Source organism: Ovis canadensis, chromosome 9, assembly GCF_042477335.2.
Source record: "Ovis canadensis isolate MfBH-ARS-UI-01 breed Bighorn chromosome 9, ARS-UI_OviCan_v2, whole genome shotgun sequence".
In the NCBI taxonomy this organism is placed as follows: domain Eukaryota; kingdom Metazoa; phylum Chordata; class Mammalia; order Artiodactyla; family Bovidae; genus Ovis; species Ovis canadensis.
The window spans coordinates 55,518,150-55,531,764 of record NC_091253.1 but is presented as its reverse complement, the minus strand read 5'-3'; the positions used below and the strand labels follow the sequence as shown (position 1 = coordinate 55,531,764).

The 13,615-nt window shown below is 38.5% G+C and overlaps 1 protein-coding gene across 6 annotated transcripts in view; it reads right to left on the bottom strand.

The window, feature by feature from the left end:
* Positions 1–13,615, bottom strand: part of C9H8orf34 (chromosome 9 C8orf34 homolog) — a 337,664-nt gene that overhangs the window by 263,435 nt on the left and 60,614 nt on the right. For all 6 annotated transcript variants that reach the window (XM_069600208.1, XM_069600210.1, XM_069600209.1 and 3 more), the window contains one exon: positions 1,798–1,929. In XM_069600208.1, coding sequence (XP_069456309.1) covers positions 1,798–1,929 — 132 coding nt within the window. The remainder of the gene's footprint in view (positions 1–1,797; positions 1,930–13,615) is intronic.

Genomic DNA, 13,615 nt, shown 5'->3' with positions numbered 1-13,615 from the left:
ATGGTCCTTTGCCTTTCCAAATCCATTTAAAATAATACAGTCAATTTCAAGGGCCTGTAGAGCTTGGATAGAGATTGCACTTATTTCAATAAGAGGTTACCATTTGTTTCTCTGTTTTGTCTTTTTTTGTTTTTGTTTTGGGAGAATAAATCAAAACATTGAGGCATCCTATTTTAATAAACTTATTAACATTTTATTTATTCTTTTTCGTGCTTCTTTCTAGTGGTGCTTTATATATTATAACATACAACTGTGACTTACTACAGTCTATGTTCAAAAGATATTCTATTATTTCAGGAACAATTTATGTTTAAACAATATATTTCTAATTAATAACTGAATCCTATAATCTTAATACCACGTTTATTATTAAAAATGCATGAGACTGTGTTAATAATTTTCCTTTAAAAAGCTAATAGTCCAGTGGAGCCAGAGGTTAAGAGTAGGGTACCTGAACAGAAAAGATATTAGATGCCAGCTCACCAGTAACATTTTGTGCCTACAGAACATCCATAAATAGCCAAGTCTCTGCAAAATGAAGAACCTTATAGCATTCTGTCCTCTAAGTGCTGAGATCCAGGACTTAGCTCTTTAAAATTAGCAAGCTCTAGGGATATGTATTAATATTTATCATTGGGAAAGAATGAAGACAGACAGACAGACATTTCCAAGGATAGAAAGAGAAATGTGAGACTGAGAACTGATTGATTTCATTTATTCTTTTATTCTTTTTTTTCATTTAACACTATTCATTGAGCCAGGCACTGTACTAGATATTACTGGGAATATGGTTGTGAACAACACATTTAAATTTTAAACTTGTATGCTTTTTTTAAATGTTGGGACCAAATATTATAAACCAACCTGGTGAAGCAGTATAATTTAGCTACAATAATAATTTTAAAAGAACATTTGTAGTTTATAATACTTCACATAATTCTCACTAGAATTTTGTGGCTGATACAATTCTTTTTATAAGTGTCTTTGTATAAAAAAAAAAAAAAAACAACCTCAAGGAGTTAATTTCAGTTATTTTCACAAATGTTCCAAATTCAGAATCCAGTTAGTACATAATGATTTTTCAAAATTTTCAAACAAAGGTAAGTATTTTCTACCTATTCCTTTCTCTGTTTAAATTAAAATCACATATCTCAGTCTGCAACAAGCACAGGAAACTGATGTTTAAGAACAGCTTTCAGGCTCTTTTGTCCTCAAAGAATAACTGACTTGCAACAAGATCCTAAGCTATATGACATGTTTATGCCCATGTGATGGTAACAGAGCACTGGGAAAACTTAGCAGCTGGAAAGGCAGAGAGAAAGGAGGAGGGGCAAGGAGGTACTTATTATTGTGGGAGAGAACAAATACACAACCTTCAGTAATAAATGAGTAGGACTTCAGAGAGACCCTGGATGAAGGAGTTTTTTTTTTTTATTTTGTTAAATGTTTTGAATAGAAATCCTCTTTGCCTTCCCTCTAAAAGATTTGTTTTTATATCCTTTATTAAATGCAGGGTTGGTATTGCTCTGAATATGATAAAATACTGCAACTGTTCATGAGAGGCAAGGGACCTCCTCCATGAAGTTTACATTCTTAAAAGAATATTATACTCAAAAGTCTAAATCAATCACATATGCTTGAGAATATATGTTAATGCTAAAACAAATGTGAAATTCATTAGAATTAATAGGCAGAAATATCAGAAAAAAATTTGGCTTCAATTCTTACCTTTTCTTCACTTTACTAACACACACTTAACATACATTAAGTTAATATTTAAATGACAAATTTCCTTACATGATTTTGATTCTGGAGATGGTGGATAAATATTAGACACAGCAAGGTCACTTTTTGACTTTTTAGGCTTCTTTGCATTTAACTGCCAGGGTTTATCATAGTTTCTGAAATCTCTTCTTGTTCCTTTATGTTCTGTCAAACAAAAGAAAAAAACAATAAAAACAATAAGTGATTTCATGATTGATCAAAAATTAAATCCCTGAAGTAATTAGATATACCTAGCAAAAGCTATGCTGCCTTGTATCAAAATAATGCAAATATCCCAGAGTATTACTTGCTTTATTTTTCCAGTAAATGTGAGTTTTGCATGTGATATGAATTAGTTTATATATTAATATGATTAAAATGATGTTAAACTGTAAAATTATTTGAAAGTCTTTTTAAGGCACAAATTACTTAAAATAACATTCTATAAATGGGTGTCATAGAATAAAGCACTGTATTTTGCTGTAAATAAAAACAACTAAATGTTTAAGTAAATTTTACTCATCTGATGTTACCTTATCTGTTATTCACTGCTGCTGCTGCTGCTAAGTCACTTCAGTCGTGTCCGACTCTGTGTGACCCCATAGACGGCAGCCCACCAGGCTCCCCCATCCCTGGGATTCTCCAGGCAAGAACACTGGAGTGGGTTGCCATTTCCTTCTCCAATGCACGAAAGTGAACAGCGAAAGTGAAGTTGCTCAGTTGTGTCGGACCCTCAGCGACCCCATGGACTGCAGCCCACCAGGCTCCTCCATCTGACGGAGAGCCTAGTGGGCTGCAGTCCATAAGACCACTGGCGCACACATACATTTCCAGTATAGTATTTGTTAGGGAAATTAAATAAATAGACTTGTTTACTCTTCAGAGACAAAACAGAGCAGCCCTCTGACCTTGCTTCTAACCTTCCTGGACATAGCCCTGACTGGGAGTGACTGCGAATGATTGCCTGCTGTGAGTGCAGCACTTGCAGCACCATAGGTAAGATGTGTGTGGGTGGGGGGGGGGGGGGGGGGGGAAATGTTGAGATTGTTTAGCCCCTCTGGTGGCTCAGAGGTTAAAGCGTCTTCCTGGAATGCGGGAGACCCGGGTTCGATCCCTAGGTTGGGAAGATCCCCTGGAGAAGGAAATGGCAACCCACTCCAGTACTCTTGCCTGGAGAATCCCATGGAGGGAGGAGCATGATGGGCTACAGTCCATGGGGTCACAAAGAGTCGGACACGACTGAGTGACTTCACCTTGAAGAGGGCCTGAACAGCCAAGTCCTAGGCTGTCGGGAGCCGCGTCAGCCGCATTAGGCATTACTGACAAAATGGAGGCATGACCCCAGCCCCCTGTCCTCACTCCGCAGGCACGGACCCAGGATGAAGGAGTTAGGCCTTGTAATTCTAACTTGTTTTTTCCTCTCCTCGGCTGAGTTGACCGAAAAGGAATATTAAGGTGCTTATTGTTCTTGAGAAGAGCATGAGAAGGCACAAAGCCTTCTGCAGCTATGCTCAGAGAATAATCCATAAAGTTAATCATTGACATTTGTTTAAGGACTTTTACAAAAGAGTGTTCCAGGATGAGCACATAGGCCGCAGCTTGAGGCCATGGGAGGGATTGCTATCTAAAGCCTGTTTGTGAGGAAAATGTTTATGGCAAAGGAGTTTACTGAATTTAGGGCTTAGAAATAGTTAAAATAGTTAGAAGTTAAAGATTTAAGGAATGTTGTAAAGTTAGCATATTTTACTATAGCTTATACAAGTTAGGAATTTTTAGAGACACTATAGCTAGAAGCCTTTTTAAGAGATAGTGAGCTCAGGATGTTAGGGGCAAACAGGATTTAGGAAGGTAAGTAGTAAACTGAGGAATGTAGCATGAGTTACAATGTAATCACAAGTTAACTAGGACACATTAGAGGAAGCAGATAATAGATGGTAAGGCTGATTCCCAGAGAATCACTGAAGCAGGAACTATGTTTGAAGAGCAACAGTGATTTATGGAGATGATAAATCTGGGTGAGGGGTAACTGAAAATGTCAAACCTCTGACCTAATGCTTTTGTAAAGTATAAAAGAAAATCTTAAACTTGAAATAAATAGGCAGTCCAAGAAAACTGAGAGGCTGCCTCATCGCTGACACTGTCCATCTCTTCAGGTTGAATCCCTGGATGCTAGAGCTGGACACCGGCACCAAGCTTAAACTACATTACAAGTATTATAAGACAAAACATTGTACAAGAGGCAGTGATCAAGACCATCCCCAAGAAAAAGAAATTTAAAAGGCAAAATGGTTGTCTGAGGAGGTCTTACAAATAGCTGAGAAAAGAAGAGAAGCTAAAGACAAAGGAGAAAAGAAAAGATATACCCATTTGAAAGCAGAGTTCCAAAGAAAAGCGAGAGAGAGATAAGAAAGCCTTCCTCAGTGATCCATGCAAATAAATAAAGGAAAACAATAGAATGGGGAAGACTAGAGATCTCTTCAAGAAAATCAGAGATACCAAGGGAATATTTCATGCAAAGATGGGCTTGATAAAGGACAGAAATGGTATGGACCTAACAGAAGCAGAAAATATTAAGAAGAGGTGGCAAGAATACACAGAAGAACTATACAAAGAAGATCTTCATGACCCAGATAATCATGATGGTGTGATCACTCACCTAGAGCCAGACATTCTGGAATGTGAAGTCAAGGGACCCTTAGGAAGTATCACTATGAACAAAGCTAGTGGAGGTGATGGAATCCCAGTTGAGCTGTTTCAAATCCTAAACAATGATGCTATAAAAGTGCTACACTCAATGCCAGCAAATTTGGAAAACTCAGAAGTGGACACAGAACTGGAAAAGGTCAGATTTCATTCCAATCCCAAAGAGAGGCAATGCCAAAGAACGCTCAAACTGCCGAACAACCGTTCTCATCTCAAACACTAGCAAAGTAATACTCAGAATTCTCCAAACCAGGCTTCAACAGTACATGAATTGTGAACTTCCAGATATTCAAGCTGAATTGAGAAAAGGCAGAGGAACCAGAGATCAAATTGCCAACACTTGCTGGATCACAGAAAAAGCAAGAGACTTCCAGAAAAATATCTAATTCTCTTTTACTGACTATGCCAAAGTCTTTGACTATGTGGATCACAACAAACTGTGGAAAACTCTTCAAGAGATGGGAATACCAGACGACCTTACTTGCTTCCCGAAATATCTGTATGCAGGTCAAGAAGCAACAGTTAGAACTGGACATGGGACAAAGGACTAGATCCATTGGGAAAGGAGTACGTCAAGGCTGTATATTGTCACCCTGCTTATTTAACATATATGCAGAAATATGGTGCGAAATGCCAGACTGGATGAAGTATAAGCTGGAATCAAGATTGTGGGGGAAAATATCAATAGCTTCAGATATGCAGATAACACCCTGCTTGAGGCAGAAAGTGAAGAGGAACTAAAGAACCTCTTGATGAAGTTGAAAGAGGAGTGTGAAAAACTGGCTTAAAACTCAACATTCAAAAAACAAAGATCATGGCATCTGGTCCCATTGAGAGAGTAACAGGCAGGAAGGCCAGGGGTCTCCAAATGGAGGAAATAGCCTGCAAGTGTAAGACATTTTTATCTCTCTTAAGGGGCAGGGGGAAACAAACTAGAGATATTATTTCCTTCTCTATACAAATTTAAAAGGAGGTTTTTCTTAAAATTCTGTGTTGCCATAGTGACACCTGGTTTCACCTGAAGTTAACCAATGCCTTTTTCTTATGGAAATGTTTATCTTAAGCTATGCTAATGTACTATGCATTTACCCCAAACTCTGTCTTCAAGTCGCCTTTCGGCTCAGAACCTACTTGATAAACCAGTATGTTATACTCTGATATTGTTCCTCTAATCTATGTATATGAAACTATTTGTATGGTGATCTGCCCTTCTTCAAGATTCAAGTTAATCATTTTATGGCCCAAGATAGACCATTTGGTGCCAAGATTATCCCAAAATACATCTTATGGGTGAAGGGCCTGGTGCCATTCTGAGTTTTGAGACATTCCTTTCTTTCATTAACAGGCTGCTTGTGACTATATAACATCCAGCTGAAGACCAGCAGGGGGGTACTCTTTCTGCCCCCTTCTGATGCCTATGTCAGAAGGTTTCTCTATCTCCTTTATACTTTAATAAAACTTTGTTACACAAAAGCTCTGAGCGATCAAGCCTTGTCTCTGGCCCCAGATTGAATTCTTCTCCGCCAGGGGCCACGGTGTCATAATTCAACAACAACCTTTCACCATCAATTCATGGCAAACAGAAGGGGAAACAATGGAAACAGTGAGAGACTTTACTTTCTTGGGCTCCAAAATCACTGCTGATGGTGACTGCAGCCATGAAATTTAAAGATCCTTGCTCCTTGGAAGAAAGTTATGACCAACCTAGATAGCATATTAAAAAGCAGAGACATTACTTTGTCAACAAAGGTCCATCTAGTCAAGGCTATGGTTTTTCCAGTAGTCAGGTATGAATGTGAGAGTTGGACCATAAAGAAAGTTGAGCGCCAAAGAATTGATGTTTTTGAACTGTGGTGTTGGAGAAGATTACTGGGAGTCCCTTGGACTGCAAGGAGATCAGACCAATCAATTCTGAAGGAAATCAGTCCTCAATATTCATTGGAAGGACTGATGCTGAAGCTCAAAGACCAATACTTTGGCCACCTGATGCGAAGAGCTGACTCATTGGAAAAGACCCTGATGCTGGGAAAGATTGAAAACAGGAGGAGCAGGGGACCACAGAGGATGAGACGGTTGGACGGCATCACTGACTTGATGGACATGAGTTTGAGTAAGCTCCAGGAGTTGGTGTTGGACAGGGAAGCCTGGCGTGCTGCAATTTATGGGGTCGCACAGGGTTTGGGCAGACTCCAGGAGTTGGTGATGGACAGTGAGGCCTGGCGTGCTGCAGTTCATGGGGTTGCAAAGAGTCGGACACGACTGAACAAGTGAACTGAACTGAATGAGTTGGACACAACTGAGTGACTCTACTGAATTAAACTGAGGCTTGCAATTTGGTTACACATTGATGATGATATCAGTTTGCGTCCATTCTGGGTTTATAAGGGGGAACCCTGAACTGTAATCTTTGAAGTCTCACACACAAAGCTGATGCACTGCCCAGGACCTTTTCCCAACTGGAACTCCAGACTGCTGTCACATGGGACTTCTCCACATTGTTTAAGTCTGAATGTCAGCAAGTCCAATTTGGTGATGTATCTTCTGCTCTATTTCTCTTCTTTTAATGCTAGTACATGAAAGTAAGCTAGATAATTCTCTAATAAATATTTTTATTATTTATTTGTATATAATGAGTGGCTTATTAACAAATCCTTTGACCCTGAGACGAAAGTGAAAACTTTCAGCAAAACAGTATTACTGATTTTTTCCACTGTTCTGTTCATGAGAGAGTAGTTCAATCACCTTTACTGAAAGCTACAGTTCCCCTTCAAAGGTGGCCAGTATCATACCAACTTTCAAATGAAATGATCTTTCCAGGAGTTTATCCCTCTTGACATCTTTTCATCCCATATTTTTAGACAGACTCTATTGTGGAGCTTTTTCTTCTTTTATTCTCAGGGCATTATATTCTCCTTCTTTGTCTTATTCATTGCTTCCTTATCTTTTATCTACATGACATTCCTTAGCTTCCTTCTACCTTCTTGTTTAAATTTCAATATTTTCAAATCATCCTAGCATATGCATGATTCATAAATCTTTCTCTGGCTACTCACTTATAAACACCAAGTAGACATCATGAAACACTATAGAGAGCCTTCAAATTCTCAAGTTAAGTTTGTACTTAATGAGTTGTTATCCAGTTTTTCTACTGCAAACATCCCATTAAATACCAAAAGAGGTATAAATAGTGTAAAATACTAGTAACAGAAATATTGGTCTATGAACAGAAATACTGGTCTGTATTCTTCCATAGACAGAATTAAGACAAAAAAATAGACATTATCAGTAATAGATTGAAAAATATCTAGACATTCACAATGCTTGCCCCTACCTCAGATTCAGCTCCTGACATTGTTTCACAGTCTATCAGAATCTGTCTTTCTATATCCAGCCTAGGATCATAGTTTCTTCTAATGCAACACAGCTAAAGGAATTAAGAATCATGGACACAAAACACAGTATCTCACGATACAAAGAAAAACTAAAAGCAGCCACAGAAGAATACACTGGATTTTGCAGCTTTTTAAATTCTCCACTATCGGAAAGAAAAAAAAATCCAGATTAATTTGACTATCTTAGCAATGATACTGTTCTTATTTAATGTGTTGAAAAGAGATGTGAGACACAAAGTCACTTGTCAGTTTCTCAAAGACCAATAGTAGCAGCCATGATCTCATCTGTCTCCCCCAAATTTTTAAAAACTATCTAAATAGTTCTAAGCTATATGGTAAGCGGACAAAAAATAATAGAATACCTACACTCTTTATTGACAAACCTAAAACTAGATGGACTTCTCCATGGCTCAGCAGTAAAGATCCTCCTGCCTGCCAATGCAGGAGACACAGGTTCGATCCCTGGTTTGGGAAGATCCCCTGGAGGAGGAAATGGCAATTCACTCCAGTATTCTTGCCTGGGAAATCTGATGGACAGAGGAGCCTGGAAGGCTGCAGTCCATGGGTGGGGGGCGGGCGGGGGTGGGGGGGGGGTGGTCACAAAAGAACAGGACGTGACTTAGCAACTAAACAAACAAAACTAACTCGAACATCCTTCATTTAGATTCAAATAAACAAAATAAATATTTTAACAAGGAAGATTCAATATAAAAAGCAAGAATACATCACTCAAGATATAGAAGAAATTCATAGTTTTAAGGAAGATTTACTATGAAAAAACCTTTAAATTTTACAATATGGCTATTTTATCTTTTTAATACAAATAAAATAGACTCTGTGAAGCAAAAAGAAATGAGAAAAGAGATAAAACTGTAAAACTATAATTGCTAAGAAAAATGAAAGAAGATCAAGAATACTGATAGGAAATTAAAATGCAATATGTATAATATTTGAATTTGTATACAAAGCCAGAAAGAGAAAAGTAATACTGTAGAAAATTGAATCAGTGACAGGGAGAATACACTTGACAAACCTCCCTAGAAGTTATTGATAAAGAAAACAATTTACACATAGCTGATTTTTCTGAAGAAATCAAAACAAATAGAATAGAAGCATTGAGTACACACGAAGACAACTGTTCTAGGATTAAGATGCGGGTTTGCTAATTGAAAGGATTCACTGGATAAAATGAAAAATAAGAAAAGAGACAAACATGCAGATGTGTTCCCAGTAAAACTTTTGAATATCAGAAATAAAGAAAAAAAACAAATCCCATAAGTGTTTAATAATAGAGCACCTAAAAATAAGTAAAAACAAGGTTGCTTTCAACTTTCTCCTAGACATTAAAAGACAAACTTCTGAGAACATGTTAAGTCCCCAAGATGCTAGATAAATTTAAAAGCAAAAGGGGGCACCTTCAGATATTTTCAAAAAGTATTAACCTAAACAGTTTGAATATTGAGACCCTTTCTAACTAATTATAACAAGCACCAAAAGAAATAATTCACAATTATAGTTCAAGTTTAAACTGGCACTATTTACTGTCACCTGAATTATAACCTCTTCTACTAATACTCGTATCGAAGAATTAGTCTCTGCTTTCCTTCTCTCTCCTGCCATATCCTCCCCTCTAAAACCTTTTCTCTTCACCTTCTGGGGCATACATTCCATGATAAACGATAGTCCTCCATCTTCAAATCCTCTCCTTCAAGAGAAGAGCCACATCATTCTTTCCACAAGAGTGCTTCCTCCTCTGCAGTTGCTCGGAATGAAAGGTGTTCATCCCCTCCTCACGTGTCACCTGCCATAGGCTGGGGTTTTCTGGTACATCCACGGTGTTTTTTTGTTTTGTTTTGTTTGTTTTCGAGTGTAATTGCTTTACAATGCTGTGTTACTTTCTGCTGGTCAATGAAGTGAATCAGCTGTGTGTATACATGTATCCCCTCCCTCTTGGACCTACCCCCTACCTACATCCCCCATCCCACTCTCAAGTCATCGCAGACCACCGAGCTGAGCTCCCTGTGCTATACAGCAGCTTTCCACCAGCTTTCTATTTTTTACATCGTAGTGTATATATGTCAATCCTAATCTCCCAATTCATCCCACCTTCCCCTTCCTTACTGTGTCCACAAGTCCATTATCTATACCTGCATCTCTATTCCTGCCCTGGACATAGGTTCATCTGTATCATTTTTCTAGACTCCACATATATAGCAGCTAGGACAAGGAAGCAACCTAAATGTCCAATGACAGATGAATGGATAAAGAAGATGTGGTACATATACATGATGGAATATTACTCAGCCACAAAAAGGAGTGAAACTGGGTCATTTGTAGAGATGTGGGTAGACCTACAGTCTGTCATACAGAGTGATGTGAGTCAGAAAGAGAAAAGCAAATGTGGTCCATCCATGTTCAGCTGAACGTTTCTCCTCTCTTGTGGTAGGTGCTGCGTGTCTATACTGCTCACCACTCCATCCCTGCATCTTTCTGCTCCTGATTACTCTTGCAGCCCTACTCAAGACACTGGCCCAGCCACCCTTAACCTTTCAACAAACAGAATGAAACTCTGGTGACCTCTTAATTTCTTAAACAAACCATGTATTGAGTATCACAATTCACTGTCCTCTCAAACCCTAAAGAACTTCACTTCTCTGTACTTCAGAGCCCACAAACTCAGGATACCCACAGGACTTTCTCATCATCTGGAATCATTTCCCCTCAAAAGTCTTGGTCCCAAACATCACAATTTCCCTGGCCTTCTCAATCTTTCATATTTTCACCACGCCTTCCCTTACATTTGGCCTCTTAAAGATTCTAAGTTCTCTGATCTGCTTTTTATGTCTAGACTGTTTCCTTGTTCCCTCCCTCTAATACCGGGCCACATGCTTTGATTGCTTGTACAAATTACCCACAGACATCCTCAACGCCTTCATACAACTGTCTGTCTACCCTTCATCCTCACTGCTGTACATCCACAGTTCTCATCAGTCTCTCAAACTGCTTTTCTCCCCTTCCTCCTAGCACTTCTGGGCACTGTGGGGGAAAAACCACAATCCTGCCCATAATTTCCATGATTATTACTTCATGTCTTAAATTTTAAATAAGCCCCTGGACTGCTTCAGTCTTTTTTATTTTCCTTTGCCAAGTCTTTTTTTATTCCCCAGGGTGACTTCACAACCATTATCATTCACTTCAATTTCCACAATTTATTCCCCAAAACTCTTGTCCTCAGCAAACAACTTCACTTCTTAAAAAACTGGAAAAATATCAATGAAATATATCATCTCACACTTGCCTTATCCCAGTCCAGCTCCTACTCAAAATTTAAGCACAACTTCTTGCATTCTTCTGTTCTCATAATTTTAATGTGCACAATCCTGAATGCTATTCCTGAAACTTCTGCCTTAACCCATCCACAGTTTTAGACTCATATCCAACAGCCTGTTGGAATTACCTACTAAGATGCCCCAAGAAATTCAAGTTCATGCAAAGAAACTGGATGAATTTTAGTCCCGTATTCCCCTCTTGCTTTATTTTGTTGTTGTTCAGTCACTTCGTGTCCAACTCTTTGTGACCTCATGAACAGCAGCATACCAGGCTTCCATCCTTCACTATCTCCATCCACTATCTTCACTATATAGTTTGTATTATAAGATTCCATCTTAGCAAATCTTACTGAAAGAAATTCTCTTTCTTGTTACAGAAATAAGTCTGCTATATTTAAAATAGATAACCAACAAGGACCTACTGTATAGCGTACAGAACTCTCCTGAACGTTATGTGGCAGATTAATGAGGGAGGGGATGGGAGTTTAGGGGAGAATGGATCCATGTATATGTATAGCTAAGTCCCTTCACTGTTCACCTGAAATTATCACAACATGGCTAATTGGCTATACTCCAATACAAAATTTAAATTTCAAAAATAAATAAATAAATGTAAGAAGGCTGAGTGCTGAAGAACTGATGCTTTTGAATCGTGGTGTTGGAGAAGACTCGGGAGTCCCTTGGACAGCAAAGAGATCAAGCCAGTCAATCCTAAAAGAAAGTCAACCTTGAAGTCATCAGAAGGACTGATGCCAAAGCTGAAGCACCAATACTTTGGCCACCTGATGTGAAAAGCCAACTCACTGGAAAAGATCCAGTTGCTGGGAAAGATTAAAGGCAAAAGGAAGAGCGGATGACAGAGAATGAGATAGTTAGACAGCATCACCGACTCAATAAACATGAATCTGAGCAAACTCTGGAAGATAGTGAAGGACAGGGAAGACTGGCATGCTGCAGTCCATGGGGTCCCAAAGACTTAGATACAACTTAGCAACTTAGCAAACTGAGTTTGCTTAGCAACTGAACAACAACAGCAACACATTCTCTCTCAGGAAACAAAAAGAAATAAGCTGCTGTGATGCGAGAGCTGTGCGTCAAAGAACTGTGGGTTGTACCTATTTGTTTAGAGCAGCTGCTGGCTGAGACCCAGCAAGAAACAGGGACTTCAGTCATATAATTGCAAGGAAACTAATTCTGCCAACAACCTGAATGAATTTGGAAGCAGATTCTTCCTTATTCCAGCCTCTGGATGAAGATACAACCTGGCCAACATCTTGATCTGTAGCTTTGTGTGATGAAACAGACAATCTGCTTAAACCCTCCACAGACTTTTGACTTGTGGTAAATGGGAGCTATTAAATGTGTGTTGATTAATACTATAGAATTTAATACATTATTATCTCTCCAGACATGATAACTTACAAATATGGGTTCCTATGAGTTTTAATGGGCTCGTGGATGTTTATCTGGTCCACCTTCACAAGAATGGATTCCTCTTTGCACCTACAAACCAGAGCCTATGCCTAATACTCAACTTGCTAAGAATCTAACCCTAAGAAAGTGACCAAGAAAAACCAAGAGTTCCCTCTTACTATACCAAAAGCTCATATTCTGGCTTCCTGTATGCAGCAGAGAACTTCTATATTGATAACTAACACCAGAGTTGTCTACATTCTGCAGAGAATACCCTATCCCTTACCCACTTTAAGCACCAATGTGAGAATACAGCCAAAGAGGACCAAAATCCTTTCATGGGATCCCAGAGGGCATGAAGAGAAGAGAAGCAACGGTGCTACCCCTAGAAAGCATTTGAAATCCAGTCAGTCAGATATCACGGGAGTCAAGTGAGGAGTTAGCTACTCAAGCCAAGGTTTGGGGGTGGGATTTGGGTTCGGAAGTAAACACCAAACTAACAGACCAGTGTGTAAAAGAAATAAGCTATCAGACACACATTTTATAAATAAAAATCAAAGACAAGTCTACCCAATTATCTCACTAGTGCTTACTGGAGAGGTAAGGTTGGTTCCCCAATGTTTACAGTAAATAAATCAGGTTGAACTTATAACATAAGGTAAAATTAGAACTGAGGGAAACAGAATAATTATCCATTTGGGCTACAGAAAAGGTAACTCTAGAAATGTATTGTTTACCTTTTTGCCCAGAGGAGCTATAAGCACTTAATTCAAATTCTTCATAAAAAGATAATAAATAACTAAAGTTTAAAATAATTAGTTTGAATTCATATGAAATAAAAGCTTTCCATGCAAATCTGAACCTTACTTCCATTCAAATTGAATACAAAGATTCTTATGTTTGGAAGCCTAATAAATAACAATATATTCAAATTTGAGAATACTTTTTGACAAGTTCTAGCATATGGTCGGAGAAGGCAATGGCAACCCACTCCAGTCCTCTTGCTTGGAAAAC